Raw genomic sequence first — 27,355 nt, forward strand, 5'->3', positions numbered from 1 at the left:
AAATCTCGTCCAACCCTTAATGGGATCCAACTTAGTACAGACAACCAATCGTGCAAACAGTCTGCGTACTATAACGTACAGAAACAAAAGTAACCAAAATGACAATCACAGTTCACTACCGATAATACGCGATTGTCGGAGAACAACAAAGAATCATAATTTTACCAGTGTTTTGTACAACTTAAGAAAGGATTGTGTGAATTAGAAGACAAATCCAGAAACTGACTGCTCGGAGTACTGCCACGTGACACTCAGATTAGAGCGAACAACTATTTCCTTGGCTGGCCCTAAAGTATGTACAGTACTTCACTGAAGTAGAAGACTTGCCTCAAAAAATGTGCAACTACAGCGCAGCCATGGGTATTACATTAACCCATAGATATGAACACAGTTACAAAATTTTCTCTGGCACAGGTGCTCACCAGATATACAGTTAACGATGCCACAAGTCCAAGGTCCAGTAGCTGAAAGCCGTCTCTTGCCAGTGGCCTTGCACGAACAGTAGCTTAGCGTACTCCACACTCCACAGCGACTTACGCCGTAAATTCCCATCCAGTCCCATAACCAACTGTTCGCCCACATGAAATACAAACACTGAAAGCTATCCGCTGCTGTCTAGTAGTGTGTCAATGTACTAACATTAGCCCTGCTGTGCTGTGCGCGAAGAAGGAAGTCTGTTCGCGAGCATGTGCGGCTGGAGCTAAATACTCACTTGCTACTACGCCAAAGACCCTCTCGCCCGCCAGGGAAAACAAACATGCAGCTATGGTAGCACGAATCTCTGATCGCCGCCACAATCGAATCGAGCCGCTCTACGACTCAACTATCACCGGTCCCATGGAAGCTCAAGAGAATGTTTCCCCACCCGCACAGCGTAATACTGTCCTCACTGGTCTGCATACATGGCAGCAGGCATCTTTCTGGCAGCCGTTCGCATGGGTGACGGCGAATTCAGAAACAACTGTTAACCTGGTGTATCAATGGATCCACATGGAAACATGTGGGGGTCGTCTCCTGTGGGACCTCATGTTCAACAATGTGCGCTGAACAGTGTGCTCCGAAACACATGAGCCCGCACTAGCACTGTATTCTGTCGCCAGATCGGCCTTAGATCGCCGCCTATCTTACTTTACAGAGCACGCAAACCTCCGACCTCCAGATTCTGTGATGACACGTAGACGACCAGTACCTTGTCGCCTACTTGTGGTTTCAACTGCCCATCAACTCCATTCCATAGCCGCTGACGACAGTATCGTATGACATTTGATAATCTTCGCCGTTTCGAGTATGCAAGTTCCCAGGCGATGATCCATAACATTCCACCATTTGGCAAATACGCTTATGTCAGTTGGTTTCCCCATTTGCGATCCGCATCGTCAACATAATGATTATCTATCTGTCTCTGTTCCTTATAGCACGACAGACTCGCAACGCAACCATGCAGCATTCGATCTCGTGATTTGCATTGGTCATAATGTTTCGGCTCATGAGTGTATAGTGCTAATTTTTCAAACCAGAGGAGAGCACAATCGTCTTGGATGGTCGAGTTTCATACTGGGAAAATCGCCTATGTATATGAAAAAATGTGGTTTCGTAGTTCTTACTAATTATCTTTCTTTTCAAAGTCATCATAGAAATGGCTCTGAGCGCTATGGGACTTAACTTCTGAGGTCATTAGTCCCCTAGAACTTAGAACCACATAAACCTAACTAACCTAAGGACATCACACACATCCATACCCGAGGCAGGATTCGAACCTGCGACCGTAACGGTCTCGCGGTTCCAGACTGTAGCGCCTAGAACCGCTCGGCCACTATGGCCGGCGTCATCATAGAAACCACTGAAAAGACAAAGAGACTGAACAAACTCCACGGCCGGCCCGAGTGGCCGAGCGGTTCTAGGCACTACAGTCTAGAACCGCGCGACCGCTACGGTCGCAGGTTCGAATCCTGCCTTGGGCATGGATGTGTGTGATGTCCTTAGGTTAGTTAGATTTAAGTAGTTCTAAGTTCTAGGGGACTGATGGCCACAGCAGCTAAGTCCCATAGTGCTCAGAGCCATTTGACCCATTTGAACAAACTCCACCACGTTCCTGAGAAAAAGATAGTACGATTTCTCTGTTGTTCTATAAAACGCTGAAAAGTAGACTATTTACACCAGCTTACATAATACCACTGGATGATGATTTAAGTTTCGTGTTTCTTAAACCAATGAAGACCTTTCACCTATAACTACACTCTCACTGTGAAATGAGCAGCACAGGAAATAATTTATTGTAGCCCCCCCCCCCCCCCCATGAACCATGGACCTTGCCGTTGGTGCGGAGGCTTGCATGCCTCAGCGATACAGATGGCCGTACCGTACGTGCAACCACAACGGAGGGGGATCTGTTGAGAGGCCAGACAAACGTGTGGTTCCTGAAGAGGGGCAGCAGCCTTTTCAGTAGTAGCAGGGGCAACAGTCTGGATGATTGACTGATTTGGCCTTGTAACACTAACCAAAACGGCCTTGCTGTGATGGTACTGCGAACGGCTGAAAGCAAGAGGAAACTACTGCCGTAATTTTTCCCGAGGGCATGCAGCTTTACTATATGGTTAAATGATGATGGCGTCCTCTTGAGTAAAATATTCCGGAGGTAAAATAGTCCCCCATTCGGATCTCCGGGCGGGGACTTCTCAAGAGGACGTCGTTATCAGGAGAAAGAAAACTGGCAATCTACGGATCGGAGCGTGGGATGTCAGATCCCTTAATCGGTCAAGTAGGTTAGAAAATTTAAAAAGGGAAATAGTTTAAAGTTAAGTAGAGTGAGAATTAGTGAAGTTCGGTGGCAGGAGGTTCAAATGGTTCAAATGGCTCTGAGCACTATTGAACTTAACTTCTGAGGTCATCAGTCCCCTAGAACTTAGAACTACTTAAACCTAACTAACCTAAGGCCATCACACGCATCCATGCCCGAGGCAGGATTCGAACCTGCGACCGTAAGGGTCGCGCGGTTCCAGACTGTACGCCTAGAACCGCTCTGCCACCACGACCGGCCCGGTGGCAGGAGGAACAAGACTTTTGGTCAGGTGAATACAGAGTTATAAATACAAAATCAAATAGGGGTAATGCAGGAGTAGGTTTAATAATGAATAAAAAAATAGGAGTGCGGGTAAGCTACTATAAAAAGCATAGTGAACGCATTATTGTGGCCAAGATAGAAACGAAGCCCACGCCTACTACAGTAGTACAAGCTTATTTGCCAACTAGCTCTGCAGATGATGGACAAATTGATGAAATGTGTGATTAGATAACAGAAATTATTCAGGTAGTGAAGGGAGACGAAAATTTAATAGTCATGGGTGACTGGAATTCGAGACTAGGAAATTGGGAGAGAAGGAAACATAGTAAGTGAATATGGATTGGGGGTAAGAAATGAAAGAGGAAGCTGGCTGGTAGAATTTTAAACAGAGCATAACTTAATCATAGCTAACACTTGGTTCAAGAATCATAAGAGAAGATTGTATTCATGGAAGAATGCTCGAGTTACTAGCAGGTATCAGATAGATTATATAATGGTAAGACAGAGATTTAGTAACCAGGTTTTAAATTGTAAGACATTTCCAGGGGCAGATGTGGACTCTGACCACAATCTATTAGTTATGGACTGTAGATTAAAACTGAAGAAACACCAAAAAGGTGGGAATTTAAGGAGATGGGACCTGGATTAACTGACTAAACCAGAGGTTGTACAGAGTTTCAGGGAGAGCATAAGAGAACAGTTGACAGGAATGGGGGAAAGAAATACAGTAGTAGAAGAATGGGTGGCTTTGAGGAATGGAATAGTGCAGGCAGCAGAGGATCAAGTAGGTAAAAAGACGAGGGCTAGGAGAAATCCTTGGGCAACAGAAGAGATACTGAATTTAATTGATGAAAGGAGAAAATACAAAAATGCAGTAAGTGAAGCAGGCAAAAAGGAATACAAACGTCTCAAAAATGAGATCGACAGGAAGTGCAAAATGGTTAAGCAGAGATGGCTAGAGGACAAATGTAAGGATGTAGAGTCTTATCTCACGAGGGGTAAGATAGATACTGCCTACAGAAAATTGAAGAGACCTTTGGAGAAAAGAGAACCACTTGTATGAATATCAAGAGCTCAGATGGAAACGCAGTTCAAAGCAAAGAAGGGAAAGCAGAAAGGTGGAAGGAGTATATAGAGGGTCTATACAGGGACGATGTTCTTGAGGACAATATTATGGAAATGTAAGGGGATGTAGATGAAGACGAAATCGAAGATAGATACTGCGTGAAGAGTTTGACAGCGCACTGAAAGACCTGAGTCGAAACAAAGCCCCGAGAGTAGACAACATTCCATTAGAACTACTGACGCCCTTGGGAGAGCCGGTCATGACAAAACTCTACCATCTGGTGAGTAAAATGTATGAGACAGGCGAAATACCCTCAGACTTCGAGAAGAATATAATAATTACAATCCCAAAGAAAGCAGGTGTTGACAGATGTGAAAATTACCAAACTATCAGTTTAATAAGTCACAGCCGCAAAATGCTGACACGAATTCTTTACAGACGAATGGAGAAGCTGATAGAAGCCGGCCTCGGGGATGATCAGTTTGGATTTCGTGGAAATGTTGGAACACGTGAGGCAATACTGACCCTACGACTTATCTTAGAAGAAAGATTAAGCAAAGGCAAACTATTTATCGTCCACGTATCACTTCCATACATGACTACACTCCATACAAATACTTTCAGGAACGACTTCCTGACACTTAAAACTATACTCGATGTTAACAAATTTCTCTTCTTCAGAAACGCTTTCCTTGCCATTGCCAGTCTACATTTTATATCCTAGCTACTTCGACTATCATTAGTTATTTTTCTCCCCAAATAGCAAAACTCTTTTACTACTTTAAGTGTCTCATTTCCTAATCTAAATCCTTCAGCATCACCCAACTTAATTCGACTACATTTTATTATCCTCGTTTTGCTTTTGTTGATGTTAAACTTATATCCTCCTTTCAAGACATTGTCCATTCCGTTCAGCTGCTCTTCCAGGTCCTTTGCTGTCTCTGACAGAATTACAATGTCATCGGCGAACCTCAAAGTTTTTATTTCTTCTCCATGGATCTTAATACCTACTCCGAATTTTCCTTTTCTGCTTGTTCAATATACAGATTGAATAACATCGGGGAGAGGCTACAACCCTGTCTCACTCCCTTCCCAACCACTGTTTCCCTTTCATGCCCGTCCACTCTTATAACTGTCCTCTGGTTTCTGTACAAATTGTAAATAGCCTTTCGCTCCCTGTCACCTTCAGAATTTGAAAGAGAATATTCCATTCAACATTGTCAAAAGCTTCCTCTAAGTCTGCAAATGCTAGAAACGTAGGTTTGCCTTTCCTTAATCTATTTTCTAAGATATGTCGTAGGGTAAGTGTTGCCTCACGTGTTCCAACATTTCTACGAAATCCAAACTGATCTTCCCCGACTCTGGCTTCTACCAGTTTTTCCATTCGTCTATAACGAAGTCGTGTTAGTATTTTGCAGCCGTGGCTTATTAAACTGATAGTTCGGTAATTTTCACATCTGTCGACACCTGCTTTCTTTGGAATTATTATATTCTTCTCGAAGTCTGAGGGTATTTCGCCTGTCTCCTACATCTTGCTCACCAGATGGTAGAGTTTTGTGAGGCCTGGCTCTCCAAAGGCTGTCAGTAGTTCTAATGGAATGTTGTCTACTCCCGGGTCCTTGTTTCGACTTAGGTCTTTCAGTGCTCTGTCAAATTCTTCACGCAGTATCATATCTCCTATTTCATCTTCATCTACATTCTCTTCCATTTCTATAATATTGTCCTCAAGAACATCGCCCTTGTATAGACCCTCTATATACTCCTTCCACCTTTCTGCTTTCCCTTCTTTGCTTAGAACGGGGTTTCCATCTGTGCTCTTGATATTCATGCAAGTGGTTCTCTTTTCTCCAAAGGTCTCTTTAATTTTCCTGTAGGCAGTATCTACTCCTAGTGATATGCACCTCTACATCCTTACATTTGTTCTCTAGACATCCCCGCTTAGCCATTTTGCACTTCCTGTCGATCTCATTTTTGAGACGTTTGTATTCCTTTTTGCCTGCTTCGTTTACTGCCTTTTTATATTTTCTCCTTTCATCAATTCAATTCGATATTTCTTCTGTTACCTAAGGATTTCTATTAGCTCTCGTCTTTTTACCTACTTGATCCTCTGCTACCTTCAATATTTCATCTCTCAAAACTACCCATTCTTCTTCTACTGTATTTCTTTCCCCCATTCTTGTCAATCGTTCCGTAATGCTTTCCCTGAAACTCTTTACAACCTCTGGTTCTGTCAGTTTATCCAGGTCCCATCTCCTCAAATTCCCACCTTTTTGCAGTTTCTTCAATTTTAATCTGCGGCTCATAACCAATAGATTGTGGTCAGAGTCCACATCTGCCCTTGGAAACGTATTACAGTTTAAAACCTGGTTCCTGAATCTCTGTCTTACCATTATATAATCTATCTGAGACCTTCCAGCATCTCCAGGCTTCTTCCATGTGTACAACCTTCTTTTATGATTCTTGAACCAAGTGTTAGCTATGGTTAAGTTATGCTCTGTGAAAACTTCTACCAGGCAGCTTTCTCTTTCATTCCTTAATCCCATTATATATTCACCTACTAAGTTTCCTTCTCTTCCTTTTCCTACTATCGAGTTCCAGTCACCCATGACAATTAAATTTTCGTCTCCCTTCACTATCTGAATAATTTCTTTTTACTATTCAGATATATATTCTTTTATACTATTCAGATATGAGCCATTATTTATGCACTTCCTTCACAGACAAATCCTATCATTCCAATCACTCATAAGCTGACCTTATACGTTTTTACTGTCACGCCTCTGAGTTAATATACTGTAATTGAAACTCATTAATTTTGTGTTACAAGATATCACTCTTTCACGTTTTGCGAAATGCCTATCTCTTGATTAGGTGCTAATTCCCTAGCTTTGTCTTCCGCTGTTGTGTTTAGCACACGAAGTTTCCCTTTCGTGACACTAGATACAGTAGCTCTGTATACCTCTGATGTATTTATGAGTTTGTGGGCTGGTATTCAAAGTTCGAAATCAAATTAACGTCGTCCAATGTCAACTGATGTAAATGAAGCTCAAAATGTATATAACAATATTCTGGAATGGAACCTGTTGTAGGAGGTAGCTCAGTACTGTAACAAAAAAAAAAAAAAAAAGAGGAATAAAAATAAACCAGAGATGGAATAGCACCGGAATTACTGTCCAGTGGCACTTCTACTGTTTCCGTATCTTTACACTGAGATGACAAAATTCGTTGGATACAGATATACACATATACAGATGGCGATAGTATCCCGTACACAATGTATAAAAGGGCAGCGCGTTGGCGGAGCCTTTACTTGTACTCAGTTGATTCACATGAAAAGGTGTCCAACGACACTATGGCCGGACGACAGGATTTAACAGACTCTGAACGCGGAATGATAGTTGGAGCTAGACTCATGGGACATTCCATTTCTAAATCGTTGGGGAATTCAATATTCCGAGATCCACAGCGTCAAGATAGTGTCGAGAATACCACATTTCACCAAGAACAACGCACGGCGAGTTGCATAGATTTGTCAGTGTTAACAGACAAACAACACTGCGTGAAATTACCGCATTAATGAATGTGGGATGTACGACAGCCGTCCGTTGTGGCCGTGCGGTTCTAGGCGCTCGGTCTGAAACCGCCTGACCGCTACAGTCGCAGGTTCGAATTCTGCCTCGGGCATGTATGTGTATGATGTCCTTAGGTTAGTTAGGTTTAAGTAGTTCTAAGTTCTAGCGGACTGATAACCTCATATGTTCAGCCCCATAGTGCTCAGAGCCATTTGAACCATTTTTTTATGTATGACGAACGTATCCGTTAGGACGGTGCGGCGATATGCTTTAATGGGCTCTGGCATCAGACGACAGACGCAGGAGCGTTTTCTAACAGCACAGTATCACCTGTAGCACTTCTTCTGGACTTGTGACCATACCAGTTGGACCGTAGACGACTGGAGAACCGTGGCCTGGGCCGATCAGTTCCCAGTTAGTAAGAGCTGTAGTAGGATCCGAGTGTGGCGCAGCCCCACGAACCCATGGATTCATGTTATCAACAAGGCACTGTGCAAGTGGGTGGTGGCTCCGTAATGGTGTGGACTGGGTCCTGTAGTCCAACTGAACCGATTTTTGACTGGAAATGAATATGTTCGGCTACTTGGTAACCACATGCAGCCATTCGTGGACTTCATGTTCAAAACAACGGTGTAATTTTTATGGATTACAATGTCACCGAGCCACAGTTGTTCGTGATTTGTTTGAAGAACATTCTGGACCATTCGAGCGAATGATTTGGCCATCCATATTGCCCGACATGAATTCCAAGCCTGAGCACGGGCAATTAGCAGTGTGGATGCTTTGTCTGATACCGTTATGTGCCTGTCTGATAACACCATATCATGTACTCTAGTAATATTATTTTCATTCGTGGATGTGGAGAGATGCCCATTTATACCTTCATACTCCACACTCGGCCTTCCTTCTCTGAACAACAACACCAGTGTCTAGTCATTTGACGAAGTACAACATGTTCATCATACAGAGTCTGTAGGCGTTCTCGGATGATGGACACACTAGTCCCATGTGCCCATTCACCAGTTAACAGCACACATTTCTGCTGGCGACCTCGTTGTCAGTGCACGTCCATCGAGATGTGGAGTCGAATAACCTCAGGTACATCGGTTGGCTAGTTCTTTCTCTTCTTCGGCGCTCTGTACATGCGTCATTATTCCTCCGCTCATGCCCCTCCTGTCGCTGAACCAGCAAGGGGTGTGGTTTCATACGGCGTTTGTTTGTGTTATCTGGTGTACCATCTGCTCTTCCAAAAACAATGACGAATCTTACTTTCGGAATGTCTCTGGGGAAATGTGTTATAGCATGTAGCGATCCGGTCCACCATTGACGGCAGAACGCTGTGTTACAGAAACCTGTACCAACAGTACTGCAGCACCTGCCTGCAGAATGATGTGGGTGAGTGGCCTGCATACCTCTTGGCTGGTGGCGACTGCCAGCCTGGGGCTGATGCAGCAACTGTATTAAAGATGGCCCGCATGGCGCCTAAAAGTTATTTCATGGAAAAGAATCAACGGCTATTTGTTACAATCTCTTTGGTTCAATAAAGTTCACAGTTGATAATTTAAGCTGCAATGCTGCCGGAGGAAGAAGAAAATCAATACATGCGATATTTAATCCAGTGAATAGGTAACTGTAACAAAAGACAAGCATTCACGATTCTAGACCCGTTGTAGTAACACCAAACAGTCTGATGGCCACGATAACATAGAAGCGGATGGATTGGAATGCAGATTGTCAGTTACAAATGGGCAGCAATGTTTCCTTATAAATATACACTTAGCAAACACTTCTTCAGTAGCTTCAACACCATGCATGTAGGAGGGGCTTGTGTGACACATTATTAAACAATGTTTTAAGAATAGTAGATGTGACAATGGCCAGTCTTACGACTGGAAGTGATAGTTCATGTTGGAAAGAATAGCTTTTCTTCCGTCATACATTAAGGTGACAAAAGTCATGGGATAACTCCTAATATCATGTCGGACCTGCTTGTGCCTGGAGTAGTGCAGCAGCTCAACGTGGCATGGACTCAACAAGCCGTTGGAAGTCCCCTGGAAGAATACTGAGCCATGCTGTCTCTACAGCCGTGAATAATTGCGAAAATGTTACCGCACAATATTGTGCACGAAGTGACCACTCTGTCATGAGCTCAGGCTCATCACGTGTCCATGATGTGTTGGGTTACGAAAAAGTGTCTTCAAGATGAGTGCCGAGAAACCTAACCCACGATCACAAGAGTGCAAGGTCGTGAATCACCCTCGAGCAATCGATCTGATACACACGAAAGGGAAATGAGTTCATATTAGGAATCATCATAAGCCATGAGACTTGACTGCATCACTTTTTCTCCAAAACCCAAGACAGCCTCAGTGACGTGGAAGTATCCCAGTTCACCAGCGTGGAATAAGTTTGAAGTGTTACCTTCAGCAGGAAAGGTTATTGCCACAGTGTTCTGGAATGCGAAAAGTATGATTGTCCTTGATTTCCTCCGACAAGGGATCATCAATGCAGCACACTACTGTGACACCCTCATCAAACTCAGGTCCGCCATTCGACGAAATAGATCAGGGCTCTTGAGTGAATGTGTTGTGCTCTTGAACGACAACGCAAAACAGCAAGATTCACATAGGATCATATTCGTCGCTTTGTATTGACGGGATTGGATCACTCAGCCTACAGGCCCAATCTTGCCCCAACGGACTTTCACCTGTTCTCTGCCTTGAAAGTCATACTCTCACGATTTCACTTCCAAACCAAGGCAGAGGTGGAGCGAGCTGTGTGACAATCCCTTGTACCACAGGGCATTGAGTTTTACCACAGTTGTTTCTCCAATCTCACAGTACACCACGACAAATGCCTCTGTGTCGGTGGTGAATAAGTCGTAAAATAGTACACGATGCCATGGTATGTTTGTTTTTGGAATCATAGTTTCCTCATGATAAGCAATGGTGAAACTTACTTTCGGAACGTCGCTCATATATGGGCTCAGAGCTCAGTTGGCAGTAGTGGATACCATCAGTGCCTTGTATTCGACTGGCACCATCCCCGAGTAATCTTTGGTCGAATGTATGGCCTAGCAGCTATAGCTTCATCAATTATCATCACCAGTTAGGGGAATTCACTGGTCTAAGAGCCTTTGGCTTGCTCTGATGGTACCGGGCATCTAACTCCGTCCACCATGTTGAGGCGTTTCGTTGGGTTCCTTTTCCTGACGCTGCAGCCAGTCTATGATGGTCCTGGGCTCAACTCTGGCCGTCTGCAAACCTCTATCAGCCGCCTTGGACCGCGTGTTGCTAATGTCACTCCAGCCATAAGCTCACTGCACTGTTGAGTTGACTACATCAACAAGAGCAAAAAAAAAAAAAAAAAATGGTTCAAATGGCTCTGACCACTATGGGACTTAACATCTATGGTCATCAGTCCCCTAGAACTTAGAACTACTTAAACCTAACTAACCTGAGGACATCACACAACACCCAGTCATCACGAGGCAGAGAAAATCCCTGACCCCGCCGGGAATCGAACCCGAACAAGAGCCCCATAGTCTGTAGCCGCTGTTCTGCTGCCACACCATACTAACTTGCTCTCCGATAGCCATAACTGGCTCCTGCAGCCATCGATCTGCTATTTGGAAGCATCGATTAACAAATAATTTTGTTGTCGAGTAAGCATTGTCGACTTCATGCTCTCAGCAGTACTGGAAAGTCCCATCCCACAGCTCACTGCAAGCACCACTTTGGAGACGAGTGTGACCAGCTTGCAGCACTCAAGTAAGCATAGTGGTCATAGCACAACAGCGACACAACTATATTTTGGAGTCAGAAGAGCCAATACCTACGAGCGATATCGTGGAGCAACGACCTGTGGCGTCACCCTAACGTGGCAAGAGAAAATGAACCACTTTCCATGGGATATGTATGGTTGGGCACGTAATGTCTATCTGAATAGTAAGCCTGGACATCAGCCAGGGAATGTATAGAGTGATGGACATCGCATATGTAAGAATTAGAAGTGTTCTGTGGCAGAAAATACAATTCTTGTTTCGTTTTGGTTCCTCTCCTATTTTATTTTTTCCCCTTTTATTGTGGACACAGACTTCGCAAAGGTGGCTATCCAGGAGGCGATTCAGAACTCATTTCAAATTCGAGCCAACAATTTATAGTTACAAAAAGATTTAGAAAGCTTATAGGAGGACAATTTACAGTTACGTAGGGAAGTAGAGAAGTTACAGAAAAGCGAAACAGTTCTGTCCTAGTTTGGCCTCGATACTAACGCCGCCACTTCTTTTCCGGGGAAGGCGGGAGACGACGTCTCAGTGTTCGTATGCAACTTTTTAAAAGTCCTTAAACTGGAATAATGGTTTGAAGAACAGTTTTTGCATGTGGCCACAGTATGTTTAGTAGGAGACGCTAAAATGTTCATAATGTATCACGAGGAACTGAAGAATGTACTGACATCTGGAATTCTGAGAGTGGGCTTGGTGCCGAGATATGCAAGGAAAAAAGGCTGTTGGTGTTGTAGGAAACGGTTGAGCAAGGAGTCGCAGAAACAGGAGTCCTTCGGAAACTTTGTGTCCAGCATTAGAAAACTAAATGTCAATACATATGATTTGACAGGCAGTGATAACACCAAGGTGGTCCTCATGCAACAGGCAGAAAAAAGACCGTTGGACACATTTTTGCGAGGCTTACCAACCGAAATGTTAAGGAAGGTACAGGCAAAGTTCTCTAACAATTTAGCTGAAGCCATAGCGGCTGCGTTACAAGAGATTGACACAGAGACCCGAACAAACGATAGGAAGAGAATATTCATTGTGGGTGTTAAATGTCACGAGGGTGGACGAACGGGCCACATATGGCGGGAATGCCATGAATCGCAGTGCAAGAAATTCACGCGACAGGCGACTAAGCCGCCTGTAACAAGATATAGATAAAACCTCACAGAAGGCGTGATAAATGGACACAGGGTAAGAATAATAACTCACAGTTACACGACAATGGGGCTCTGGAGCCATTGGGCGGCGCTCCCAGTGAATATAAGCGCAAGCAAGTGGCGGAATTTTGCTTACATAGTATGGTGGTTGGAAGGAAGCATAGGGGAGAATAGGAGGAAAATAAGAATTTAGATATAGCATGGTATTTTGCACATGGGAGCATAGTAAGCTTATAGGAAGTAGCTAGTCAACAGGAAGTACCTTTTGGAATAGATAATTCTCTGACAGAGGGCATGAAATTGTCAAAGAGACTGACAGTTACCAGTTGGGAGATTTTGCAGGAAGACAATTTGTATATAGCCTAGCTTAAGCAAGCTGCCAGTTTAATTGCATTACTTGCTGTCAGTTTTGGGTGTATTTATTAACAGATAGTTTCTAGACTGTATTATTGACGAAAGGACCTATCACAGTGGAGCACCAGTGATGATCGTCCCAAAGAAAAGTGCAGCTGCATGAAAGTGTATCAGTTTGATGTGATTATTGGTACCTCAACAAGTGCGCAGTTAAACATGCTTATCCAATCAAGAATATAATGGAAACTTCGGATAATGTGGATCAATGCTGATATTTTTCTACCACAGATCTGCAAAATGTTTATCAACATTTTAAATAGGCCAAAGGCAGCATATTTGTTCCCTTCTGTCTCGGTGAATGCCGTTTGGATTGAACAGCGCACCAGATACATTTCACTGCTTTTTGGATGGATCTGCTGGCATTCAAACCTAGACATGTGTTTAGTTGGCATAACTGTGTATGAAGAACACGGAGGAGCATGTATTGGGTCTAAGGGAAGTATAAGTGATTGAGCGAAGCAAACCTAACACTGACTTTAGAAAAGTGTTACTTCGCACTAGAGCAGTATCTATGGCAAATAACTCGTGAGGGAGTCCAGACAAATCCCAGGATACCAAAAGCTGTACAGATTTTTCTAGCACTACATACAGGTCAGGAGTTGCCGTTATTCTTGGTTGTGGAGAATTACTATTGGAAGTAGTACAACAACTAACTCATCTATGTAGAAAGGAATGAAGTTTCACTCATCGGTGAAGTGTGAAGACGTATTCAATCGTATAAAGGAACTGTTAACAACTGGACCAATAATGGTTATCCAAATTAGGAAAAGGAATTTGTGTAATCATGAGCTGTGAATAATCATGCGTTTGGCAGTGTATTGAGTAAGGAAATATAAGGGACAGTCCAATTAAACCTAAACACCAGCCACAATGGGACAATGAAATGGGTCTATTCAAAAGTAATCATCACATGTGTTAAGACGTATATCCCACTGAGAGACGAGACAATCATTTTCTGTTTCGGAGAAAGCGGTTGGCCGGTGATGCATCCACAACTGCAGCCAGTCTCGCACTTCCTCGAATGATTAAAACCGACGTCCACATACGTCGTTCTTCAGGTCGCCAAAGATGTGAAAATCACACAGAAACGTAGCTTTCGCCCAATTGGCATTGGGGAAGTGGGGAAGGACGATTCTGTCAGACACCATTCCGTCAGCAAACAGCAAAGCCAACAGTGGAAACATCCCACGTCTCCCCTGCCAAAGAAATCCAAAGCTGTTCACGCAAGTTCCGGTAAGATCACGATGACCTTCTTCGACTGCAGGGACTCGCTGCTAGTCGAGTTTCTCATTTCTCAGGCGTCGAACCACACGCTATGAAGACACTTTGCAGGAACTGCAATGTGCTATCAAGTCAGAACGCCCAGAAATGCTGCCCCTTGTATACTGGTCCGAACACCTAGTTATCTAAGCATTGCGTCAGCTAAACAGAGAGGAAAAGAACTTCTCTACAGGGGATAATGGAACGTTGAGACTGATATACTGCATAACATATGTCCGATCTTATTTATACTAAAGGAAATTTAAAGTGATAATGGATATGCAGTGGTGAGATGGTTCTTAGGTTTCAAAAACCCATCAAGCAGGTTAATTTGCTGGGCACTAAAACTCCGTAAATTCGATTTAGAGTAATTCTTCGACTTGACAAGTCACATAGAAATGCAGAGCAGATAGTGTATGCAGTACAACGAGTAGGTTCCACAACTGCAAAATGGCACAAGGTGCAAGCAGCTGCGAAAACTGCAAGATAATTGCAAAGCAACGATAATTCATGATGTTTGATGGAGTGTTATACAGGCAAATAAAACTGGGGTATCGTATTATGGTGCCAGTTACATTGAAATATTTGGGGAGAGTCTGGTAGGGAATCATTATGTGTTAACGACAATAGATCACCTAGTTGCGCTACATAGAAATATTAGCTATTCCGAATCAACAAGCTGACGCAGTAGTGCAAGTCATGGTTAATAATTGGTTGGTAAAAGTCAGTGCTCCGGAGATGTTCATTAAATAGCTTGGTACTGACTTCATGTTGGAGCTGACAAAGCAACGTTATAGATTGTTATGGCCGTGTAAATCAAAATCAAGCACTGTAGACCTGCAAGCAAATGGCAGAACAGAACGTGTCCACAGTACAATAGGCAAGATATCAAAGTCACTATAATGATTGTAATATGCTGTTATCATAAATTGTTGCCGTTTACAGTTGAAAATTTCATGAGAATACAGGTCTGCGACCAAATCAAATACTGTATGGACCAAAGATGCCATCATCACTTAAGACAGTGAAACCCAGAGTGCGGGAAACCGGTGCATCATTGCAGAATTATGTAAAGACCTTACGGATTTTGTGGCACCAAGTTTAAATAACTAATACGAAGTCCGTGGAACGATAGCAGCGAATGAACAATGGGATGCCGAGTTGCTCGTGTACTGTGTAAGGAGGGAAGGAAAAACAAAAAAATTATCTATACTATCAAGGTCCCTCCTAGGTGATGGAGGTGACCTCACCAGTAAATGCGAAATTACAGTTCTCGATTCGAACACCAGTCGTTCACATTGAGGGTATGCGATCTGTTCAGAGGGCGTCGAAGACTTTACCGCCTTTACCGGCATCAGCCCCAAAAATGGTGCGAGAGAGGAAGAAAGTAAAAAAGTGGCACAACAGAGTGAAGAAGGTGCTCGTGGGAAGTTTGTGCGTTGCCACAAGGGTAAAGAGTTAGGCTGACACGGTGAAGAAATAAGGATGATTGAAAGAGTTGGCGCCAACGGCAGACATAAACGCTATGGTATGTACCCATATCAAGTAAAACGGGGAACTTTAGAGAAATTTGTGCATATCTGAAAAACGATGATTCTGCTAGTTATACCATATATGAAAAGTCATGTGTTGGGGACAGCAATAGAGCCATGCTGACTCCAGAGTAAATTATGGGATGGAAGACCAGAGTGATACAAACAGTTTACTGTTGCAGGGACGTGCAAAATGGAGCAAGGGAGCAGATGCTCGAGGATTCCGACAGGACTTCCTTAAACCACATCCATGTTTTCAGAAAGTAAGAGCTCAGTGGGTCTATTCAGTGTATGACACAGTGGTAGGTATCACCACCTGTTACAGGCAAGGACGCAGAAGGGGAACAGAACGATTGGAATTACAGGAAAGTGAGATACTGCTAAATGGCTGAATGCGACTACTCAGGAGCAACTTTTCAGCTACCAACCACAATAAAAGGAAACGCAGTACTGAACCTAACGTATCCTCTGTTGTATCTACTCAATGATCATTTCGAAATACTAGCCAACCTTGACTCTTGACTCTAACACGCTGTATATAGTTACAGCTACAAGAACAGTTGTTCCACAATATTCAGCAATTCCTCAGTAGGTACCAGCACCAAATGAGGCTAATGGCAATTTCGTCCTCAGGAACTTTCTTGATTCTGGTCGTCACTTGCGCGGCTTGTGCCCATCATCGGTGAAGAGCCAACCATCCACCAGACTTCCAGTCCAGTGCCACTGTCTACCAACCCAGTGGACCGATCACAAGGTTAGCCTGACGTGACGGAACCTTATGGGTTTACCAGTTGCCAGACAGCATGTGACGATGGAAGTAGGAAATAGGAGCGGACAACGTGTCAAGTGCAGGTAGTGGTGTGAGAGAGAGAAGGTGCAAGGGAAAAATGTAGACACGGAAGTACCTTGGTTTCTAGGAATTCACAGGTTCAGTAGGAGCGTGGAATTATCTCAAGGACATGTTATAGAATCTTCCCACCCATATTTTCAGGAACTAAGGTTTCATTGGGTGTACTCAACGCCGTACATCAAGAGCCAAACGTTGATGGCAGCAGTAGAGTTGTGCCGACTCTGGAGTTCGTTATGGGATGCCAAAACATGGTGGTCCAAACAGTTGTAGAGACGTGCAAAATGGAGCTGCATCTCAAGGGAACTGATGCAGAAACAAGACATTTGGAGGCCAACCACATATATCATTCTGCAAGTTGAGTGCTGCAATGTGCTGGTGTAGCATTCTGTAACAGAGAGTCCTACCATCATCAGTGGACTAGATTGCTACATGGTGTAGTACAGTGTAACATCACAACTAAGTACATACTGGGAGCATAACTACTGTCATAACACACTGGCCCAGGGCAGTTATATTGGTTCCAAGCTGAGCCAGTAGTAACAGATACCATCAGAGCCTTGCACTCGACTGTAACCATCTTGGCGCTGGTCAGTAGTCGAATGTGTGGCCTAACAGCTTCTGGCTCACTGAGCAGCATCATCACCTAGGCAAAGTGAAACGGCCATACCAAGGTGGGTATATTGGTTCCTGTCAGATCAGCACTGTCTGGCATGGGCATTAGTTGAATGGGTGAGCATCCAGGTACGCTGCACGCTGTTGACAATTTCCCCCTTTATCTTTACGATGGAAGGGACAGGAGATGTGGTGATGTGGAATCCCTGCTCACCAGTCTTTCGGCCACATCTCATGGATTCTGTTCCAAACCTCCCAGTAGCGTTCAGGAAGTGAGTGCATGTGACACTGTTCATGGTGATCCATCTGTCAGATGGGACGTCGAGCTCAGGATCCCCTTGGTGCTCTTCAAGAAGAGTAGGCTATGTGCCATCTCCTTTTCTCATGATGTCCATTACGAACATGATACTAAACTTTCAGTACGAACATGACACTAAACTACACCCTCGCACAGACACACAACATATCACAATAATCTCCACTTAACCGATACATTTATGTACTCAGTTATCATACTTCGCAAAGGAACAGTGCCTGCTGCCACAAAGGATAGGGAAACATTTCAATAAGGTGGCTGAACCTGCCTTTTGGGGTTTCCCAGCCACTCACGCCATAGGACTTTACTTTACGTTATGTAGGCGAAGCCTCTGGCCTATAAGCTGTCAGATAGCCCCGACAGTTCTAGTCTTTGAACCGGTCCCACTGAGGCAGGGTATCTCGTTGGATGGCACCACCTGGCACTCCTGCAAGTCTAAGAGAGTCCTGGATTCAACTCAAGCGTCTGTACCGCCTGGCAGCCACTTTGGGGAGGCCATGCAGTGTACGCTAGTCCATCTATAAGCTCGCTGCACTATGGTGCTGACTCCCGACTTGCATCAACAGGAGCGTTGTCACCTCCAGCCGCTGTTTCTTTGCCACAGCATTCTGCTGCCACAGCATACTCCTTCGCTGCCCAGTAAACATAAACGGCTCCTGCAGTCATCGAACTTATACAAAAGTTTAGTTAGAGTGCTGCACATCAAATTGTAGTAAGTTAATGCCCAAGCACATAGGTTACCTGTCTATGTATGTATGACTTCAGCACACGTCAACAGCAAGAATACAACTGCTGCCTAGTAAAGACGCCGCACATGAAGTAAGTGTAGAAATACAGGAGTCACTACGTTAATTAAACCAATAATACAATATACCATTATACTGCCCCCTCCCCCCCCCCATGAACCATGGACCTTGCCGTTGGTGGGGAGGCCTGCGTGACTCAACGATACAGATAGCCATACCGTAGGTGCAACCACAACGGAGGGGTATCTCTTGAGAGGCCAGACAAACTTGTTGTTCCTGAAGAGGGGCAGCAGCCTTTTCAGTAGTTGCAGGGGCAACAGTCTGGATGATTGACTGATCTGGCCTTGTAACACTAACCAAAACAGCCTTGCTGTGCTCGTACTGCGAACAGCTGAAAACAAGGGGAAACTACAGCCGTAATTTTTCCCGAGGGCATGCAGCTTTACTGTATGGTTAAATGATGATGGCGTCCTCTTGGGTAAAATATTCTGAAGGTAAAATAGTCCCCGATTCGGATCTCCCGGCGGGGATTACTCAGGAGGACGTTGTCAGGAGAAAGAAAACTGGCGTTCTACGGACCGGAGCGTGGAATTTCAGATCCCTTAATTGGGCAGGTAGGTTAGAAAATTTAAAAAGGGAAATGGATAGTTTAAAGTTAGATATAGTGGGAATTAGTGCAGTTCGGTGGCAGGAGGAACAAGACTTCTGGTCAGGTGAATACAGGGAATCAAATAGGGGTAATGCAGGTGTAGGTTTAATAATGAATAGGAAAATAGGAATGTGGGTAAGCTACTACAAACAACATAGTGAACGCATTTTGTGGCCAAGATAGATACGAAGCCCACGCCTACCACAGTAGTACAAGTTTTTTATGCCAACTAGCTCTGCAGATGACGAAGAGATTGATTAAATGTAGGATGAGATAAAAGAAACTATTCAGATAGTGAAGGGAGACGAAAATTTAATAGTCATGGGTGACTGGGAATCGATAGTAGGAAAAGGAAGAGAAGGAAACGTAGTAGGTGAATACGGAATGGGAGTAAGGAATGAAAGAGGAAGCCGCCTGGTAGAATTTTAAACAGAGCATAACTTAATCATAGCTAACCCTTGGTTCAAGAATCATAAAAGAAGGATGTACACATCGAAGAAGCCTGGAGATGCTGGAAGGTCTCAGATAGATTATATAGTGGTAAGACAGAGATCCAGGAACCAGGTTTTAAATTGTAAGACATTTCCATGGGCAGATGTGGACTCTGATCACAATGTATTGGTTATGAGCTGTAGATTAAAACTGAAGAAACTGCAAAAAGGTGGGAATTTGAGGAGATGGGACCTGGATGAACTGAAAGAACCGGAGGTTGTTGAGAGCTTCAGGGAGAGCATTAGGGAACGATTGACAACAATTGGGGAAAGAAATACAGTAGAAGAAGAATGGGTAGCTTTGAGGAATGAAATAGTGATGGTAGCAGAGGATCAAGTAGGTAAAAAGACGAGGACTAATAGAAATCCTTGGGTAACAGAAGAGATATTGAATTTAATTATTGAAAGGCGAAAATGTAAAAATGCAGTAAATGAAGCCAGCAAAAGTAATACAAACGTCTTTAAAATGAGTTCGACAGGAAGTGCAAAATGGCTCAGCAGGGATGGCTAGAGGACAAATGTAAGGATGTAGAGGCGCATATCACTAGGTGTAAGATAGATACTGCCTACAGGAAACTTAAAGAGACCTTTGGAGAAAAGAGAACCCCTTGCATGAATATCAAGAGCTCAGATGGAAACCCAGTTCTAAGCAAAGAAGGGAAAACAGGAAGGTGGAAGGAGTATATAGAGGGTCTATACAAGGGCGATGTTCTTGACGACAATATTATAGAAATGGAAGAGAATGTAGATGATGATCAAATAGGAGATATGATACTGCGTGAAGAGTTTGACAGAGCACTGAAAGACTTGAGTCGGAACAAGGCCCCGGCAGTAGACAACATTCCATTAGAACTACTGACACCCTTGGGAGAGCCAGGCCTAAAAAAACTCTGCCATCTAGCGAACTATGAGTTTAATAAGCCACGACTGCAAAATACTAACACGAATTCTTTCAAGACAAATGGACAAACTGGTAGAAGACGACCTTGGGGGAAGATCAGTTAGGATTCCGTAGAAATGTTGGAACACGTGAGGCAATACTGACCCTACGACATATATTAGAAAATAGTTTAAGAAAGACAAAACTACGTTTCTAGCATTTGTATACTTAGAGAAATTCTTTTGAAAACGTTGACTGGAATACTCTCTTTCAAATTCTGAAGGTGGCAGGGGTAAAATACAGGGAGCGAAAGGCTATTTACAATTTGTACAGAAACCAGATGGCAGTTATAAGAGTCGAGGGGCTTGAAAGAGAAGCAGTGGTTGGGAAGGGAGTGAGACAGACTTGTGGCTTCTCCCCGATGTTATTCAATCTGTATATTGAGCAAGCAGTAAAGGAAACAAAAGAAAAATTTGGAGTAGGTATTAAAATCCATCGAGAAGAAATAAAAAATTTGAGGTTCGCCGATGACATTGTAATTCTGTCAGAGACAGCAAAGGACTTGGAAGAGCTGTTGAACGGAATGGACAGTGTCCTTAAAGGAGTATATAAGATGAACATCAACAAAAGCAAAACGAGGATAATGAAATGTAGTCGAAATAAGTCAGGTGATGCTGAGGGAATTAGCTTAGGAAATGAAATGAGACACTTAAAGTAGTAAAGGAGTTTTGCTATTTGGGGGCAAAATAACTGATGATGGTCGAAGTACAGAGGCTATAAAATATAGACTGGCAATGGCAAGGAAAGCGTTTCTGAAGAAGAGACATTTGCTAACATGGAGTAAAGATTTAAGTGTCAGGAAGTCGTTTCTGTAAGTATTTGTATGGAGTGTAGCTATGTATGGAAGTGAAACGTGGACGATAAACAGTTTAGACAAGAAGAGAATAGAAGCTTTAGAAATGTGGTGCTACAGAAGAATTCTGAAGATTAAATGGGTAGATCACATAACTAATGAGGAGGTATTGAATAGAATTGGAGAGAAGATAAATTTGTGGCACAACTTGACTAGAAGAAGGGCTCGGTTGGTAGGGCAAATTCTGAGGCATCAAGGGATCACCAATTTAGTATTGGAGGGCAGCGTGGAGGGTAAAAATCGTTGTGGGAGACCAAGAGATGAATACACTAAAGAGATTCAGAAGGATGTAGGTTGCAGTAGGAACTGGCAGATGAAGAAGCTTCCACAGAATAGAGTAGCATGGAGAGCTGCATCAAACCAATTTCTGGACTGTAGACCATAACAACAACAACCAATATACTCCAGTAATCTGATAATGTGCCTCCTTTGATACTTTTACTTCCTATCGATGAATAGGTAGAATATCTTCTTTCGTTAATATTTAGTAGAGAAAAAGAAGTGCATACTCACCATCACATGACGCTCCTAGTTTTTGGGATTGGACTGCCCTCTTACATTCCTTGAATATTACAGCTAGTTTGAACTAAATAGTGGCCACTGTTATATTATCCTATGTAATCTATATTAATTTTGTCTATCATTACCTGTTGCGGGTAACATGAGGTTAGGGTAATGATTCCTGGTTATACGAATGTCAGCTTGCACGTTAGATTGAAGCACTTCATCTTCAGGCCACAAGTGGATCATCGGGACCATACGACCGCCGTGTCATTCTCAGCTGAGGATGCAGATAGGAGGGGCGTATGGTCAGCACGCCGCTCTCCGTGTCGTTATGATGGTTTTCTTTGACCGGAGCCGCTACTATTCGGTCAAATAGCTCCTCAATTGGCACCACGAGGCTGAGTGTACCCCGAAAAATGACAACAGCGTATGGCGGCCTTGATGGTCACCCATCCAAGTGCCGGCCACATCCGACAGCGCTTAACTTTGGTGATCTGATAGGAATTGGTGTATCCACTGCGGCCAGCTAAATAGATGCTTAATCCAGGTATGAGATGAGGTCTATATTCACCCAGTGTAGTGTTCTCTGACTGGGCCAGTTTTGGTGTTTCATTATAGGTGTTATTGTCCTCATCAGCCGGTTGTTTATTTGGTTGCATAGTGCATATGTGCATTAACATCTCTTCTGTAACACAAGTCCTGTGATGTATAGCCTTTCTTCAAATGCAGGACTGTTGGCACTTCACTTAGTTCTATTTCTTTACTTCATGTGAGCACTGTACACAATACCCTATGGTAATCATCGTAATGATTAAAGCCGTCTGTAACATATTGTACCTTACACCTACTGCAACCTACTGACTTCACAGCATATCACTATGAAGACTGCCGCTTTTAATAAAACATATGGTTCAAACATAAACGTCATTTCTTTCTTTCCAATTTATGACACTGATTCTACTCCGTTTTTGAAAAAGAATAAGCAATATGAATTACATACTTGTAGTCATATGTTTTCCATTTTTGAAAACATTTCAACCGATGCTTGGGATATACTAGTAGTGAGCCTAGTCTTCCTTCTCTTAGTTTACTCATTTTATTGTCATTTTAATCTTCTGGTGGCATAATTAGAACATACACTTTATTAGCGGTTAAACACTTTTGAATGCTCCTCATTTTTTATGTCTAAATAGTAAACATAGCCAGTGGAACCTTCACGTATGTTGGCTTCATATTACGAACCTACTTATCTCTTACCGATCAGTGACAAATATGATTTCATGTATCTACAGATAGTAACCTCATTCTATGTCACACATATTGTTAATACTACTATAAATTTGTTGTTTATGGCTTGATGATGGCGTATTATATCGCCAAAATTGGTAGCTGTAAAATAAACTGGAGATGAACTTGCAAATGACAGCTTTTCAGATATTTATTATGTGCATATCGGCTGCCGTCCTGCCATCCAACACAGCAAGAATGGATACACCTAAATTGGGACACATCTGCTACCAGAGCGTGCACGGAGGAGAATCTAAGTAGGTGCTGCAAACATATTGGCATCTACATTCATTCAGATAACTAAGCAGCTCTGAAATCTCTATCAACCCTGCAACTAGATCAAATATCATTGAGGAATGCCATTAATCCTTTGTGAGGCTACCGGAAAGAAACAGAATGAAATTGACTTGGGCCCCTGGCCACTCAGGAATCAGTGCAATGAAAAAGCTGATAGACTGGTCACGACACCAGCGACAACTCTATTTGTTGGCTCGACCTCTCTTTTATCCATCACTAAGATTAGTCGCGTGGTCAGCGCGTCTGACAGACATGCAGAGGACCTGGGTTCGATTCCTGGCCGTATTGGAATTTTCTCCACTTGTAGAGTGGTTGTTGTGTTGTCCTCATCGTCATTTAATCATCATCGACATGCGAGTCGTTCAGCATTGAGTCAACTGAAAAAAAACTTGCAACTCGGCGGCCGAACTTCCCCAGTGTGGACACCTGACCGTCGGTGGCATATGATTATTTCATCACTAAAGTGATGGTAAAACCAAAATTACGTTGCTGGATCAGGAGGCAGCACGTAGAACGCTGGACTAAGGTCGAAAAACTAAACATGGGAAGCGAATCAGGGTGAAGCCATGTTTTAAGAGAAGTTCTGCAGTCATGGTCTGGTAGAGCAGACAGGTTAAACACACGGCAGGACTAACGAGTGGCCGTGAGAACTTCAGAAAACACTTACACACGATGAGCAAAGGGAGAGAAGCCCGTAAGTGTAGACTGTGTGGTGAGGAGCATGAAATCACATGACATTTAATCTTCCAATGCGAAGCATTGAAGGTTAAAAGACACAGGATATTTGAGTCATTCCTGAAGAAATTGTGTCTAATAAAGACCTGCAAAAGGCTTCCTATTGGCTTGCTTTACTGTAATGACGGATGGGGAAACCACATAGTAAACCGTTTTGGTACAGGTAACAGCAGGCTAAAACAACTGTTGCTTTGTCTCTGTGTAAATCAATCCCGTTTAAACCAGAAACAATCACTAAAAAAAACGTGAATCTGGCGCAAACAGTTTTTTAAGTGGCATGAAGGGTAAAACAATATAGTTTCTTGTGGCAGTCTCATAGATCTACTGGACCGTAAAATACATCTACAGATACACAAGTTGGTAAGAAAGGATACATCAATACTGAACTGAACTGAAGGGCTATAAGTGATGAACCACAAGTAGCAAACATATTTAATAATCCTTTCTTGAATATAGTGGAAATTATAAAGAAAACCAGTTTAAGAGAAAAATCACTGCAGTATGTTGGAAAAAACAACTTTCAAAAAATGCATTCATATGAATATATCACCATATTCTCCTTCTCAAATTAAGAAAATTATATATTCTCTCAAGAATAAAAGCTCATTGGGACTTCGTGGTGTTTCCGATTGAGTATTAAAGATTTGTTCTCATAGAATAACCCTCTCTTATCTGAAATTTTTAGCGCGTCACTAACTCAAAGCATTTTTTACACAAAGACTGAAATATACCGTTGCTAAACCTGTCTTTAAGAAAGATGATAGGAGATATGTCAATAACCACCGACCTGTTTCACTACTGACATCATTTTAAAAACTTTTGCGAAAATGATGTGTTATAGAATACTCAACTGAGCAACAATCATATTCTCACAAAATCACAGTTTGGATTTCAGATGAGTTACTCTACTAAAAGTGCCATTTACATGTTCTGTCATAAAGTTTTACAAACATTAATTAAAAATATATCGCTGGTTAGTATTTTCTGCGTCATATCTAAGGCATTTAACTATGTGAAAATATTCTCCTAGATAAGCTGAGGGTTTGTGGAACTGATGGTGTAGCCAACCAATGGATGTCATATCTAACCAAAAGAATGCAGAAAGTTGTACTTAGTAATTCAACCAAGGTATTCCGGTGACATTATTCTGAATGGGGAAAAAAATCACGTATGGCGATCTCTAAGCATCAATCTTGTATTGTTCCGATTTCTCCTCTAATATATAACAAACAAATTTAGTTCTTTTTGCAGATGACACTAGTGTTTACTGGTTTTCTGCAGATGGTCTCATCCTCAACTTAAAAAAGACACAACATATCGAGTTGTGCATATCTAAGGGTACTAAACGAATAACAAGTGTAGCACTTGGTGAGAAAATAATAAATGGGATGGAAACTTAAAAACACAACAGTTCAAAACGAACAATGATGCACATACTGTAATTACAATACAAGAATAGAAAATGACATTCACTACAGCACACTATCTTTAACAAACAAAAAGGCGAATAACGTTGCAATCAAAAATTTTTGTTCATTTACCCAATGTTTTAAAATGTCTGACAGCAAAGTAAAACTGAAAAAGTTTCACCTCGAAAACTCCTTGTGTTTCGTAGAAAAATTTCTGTTGTTGTAATACGTAAAAGGTGGTGGGTAGAAATTACTGACACCTGCATGTCTTTTATTTAGAAAAAAATAAATTAATTAAATACATAAATATCTAGTCAATGATCAGCATGTAGGTGTATTTACAAAATAATTTGTGATGCATACTTAACATAACTCGTTACGATTTATCCAGCAAACGTTTCATGGAATATGAGACTAACTAATTTATCCAGGAGGAGGATATGAAGTAGAATTCAGATCGGAAACAGAAAATATCGATTCAGTGGCGCATCACATCCACTATAGTTGCACGACGTTAACGTGTTTACATCGATTTTTAATTCGAAAATGGCTCTGAGCACTATGGGACTTAACTGCTGAGGTCATCAGTCGCCTAGAACTTAGAACTACTTAAACCTAACTAACCTAAGGACATCACACACATCCATGCCCGAGGCAGGATTCGAACCTGCGACCGTAGCAGTCGCGCGGTTCCAGACTGTAGCGCCTAGAACCGCTCGGCCACTCAGGCCGGCTTTTAATTCGAAAAATTGCAGTCATACTTAGTAGAAAATGCACCATTACATAATACTGTTTCGCATGTTTCTGCTTATTTGCTTTCATCTCTTTGATTTCAGAGAGTGCACATGCCTGGTTTCATACCGACAATAATAATGACGGTGGCTGCCAACTTACCAGACTGGCTGAGAGAGATCCTAATCCAGATAATCATGGTGATAATAAAAATAATATGGGGATAAGAAAGTAGTCGACACAACGTCCACAGGAAGAACATTGTGAGGTGGATTGAGAAGGGTGTCCAGGCAGAGGAGCACAGGGTCCAATCAGTACTTGGCGTGGAGATACAGAAAACATCTGTCAGTAACGTTACTCGCTTATCAAGTCATATGTATCACTATGTACTTCCTATTACATATGTGAAATACTTCTGTTAAATGTACTACAAAATTTTTAATATAATGTTGTCTTTTATTTACTAATACATTTCCTGTTTCGCTCTTTCTGAGACCCATGTACTGCCGACCAAGAAGACTGATTGTGCAGGCGTCTCTTTGAAATCGGAAGTCGAATACAAGTAGAAAACAGAAACTGCGCTCTCGTGTGTCTTCGGTCATTACGCAGCAGACCACTTATGAACACTCATTTAATAATCTTATATTGTCAATATTTGAATTTATTTTGAATCAAATGTTCTGTACAAATGCACAAGCAAACGTTATTATTTGGGCATATACCTCGGGAGAGAAAAAAATTGCAGTCGAAAGTAATTTTCACTAGCTCTCTATACTGTCCTAATACTCTTGGACGTGTACCACCCGGCCTTTTCATTCGTTCTGGATTTTCCCTAGATTTCTATTTTCATGTATTATTTTGGAGTTTCATTTGTGCACCCAAAATTCAGCATTCTTCTATACCTCATCATTTCAAATGCTTCGAGTTTCATTTTGTAAGTTTTTTTCCACAGATCACCATTGATCAAAGACTGCAGTACTGTCCTACAGAAGCACTGCCCTCTGAAATCGATAAATTTCTTTTGATGATAAACGCTTGCTTTCCAAACTGCCTCACGACGACGCTCTTCTAATACATGTAATGTCACGCTTCATCCT

General features: G+C 42.5%; 1 protein-coding gene across 1 annotated transcript in view; it reads left to right on the forward strand.

The window, feature by feature from the left end:
* Positions 1-26,680, forward strand: part of LOC126222920 (estradiol 17-beta-dehydrogenase 2-like) — a 189,705-nt gene extending 163,025 nt beyond the window's left edge. Inside the window, exon 8 of the mRNA XM_049942193.1 lies at positions 26,363-26,680. Within this exon, the coding sequence (XP_049798150.1) occupies positions 26,363-26,485 (123 nt within the window). The 3' untranslated portion in view covers positions 26,486-26,680. The remainder of the gene's footprint in view (positions 1-26,362) is intronic.
* The last annotated feature ends 675 nt before the right edge of the window (positions 26,681-27,355 follow it).

Source organism: Schistocerca nitens, chromosome 1 (genome assembly GCF_023898315.1).
Source record: "Schistocerca nitens isolate TAMUIC-IGC-003100 chromosome 1, iqSchNite1.1, whole genome shotgun sequence".
In the NCBI taxonomy this organism is placed as follows: domain Eukaryota; kingdom Metazoa; phylum Arthropoda; class Insecta; order Orthoptera; family Acrididae; genus Schistocerca; species Schistocerca nitens.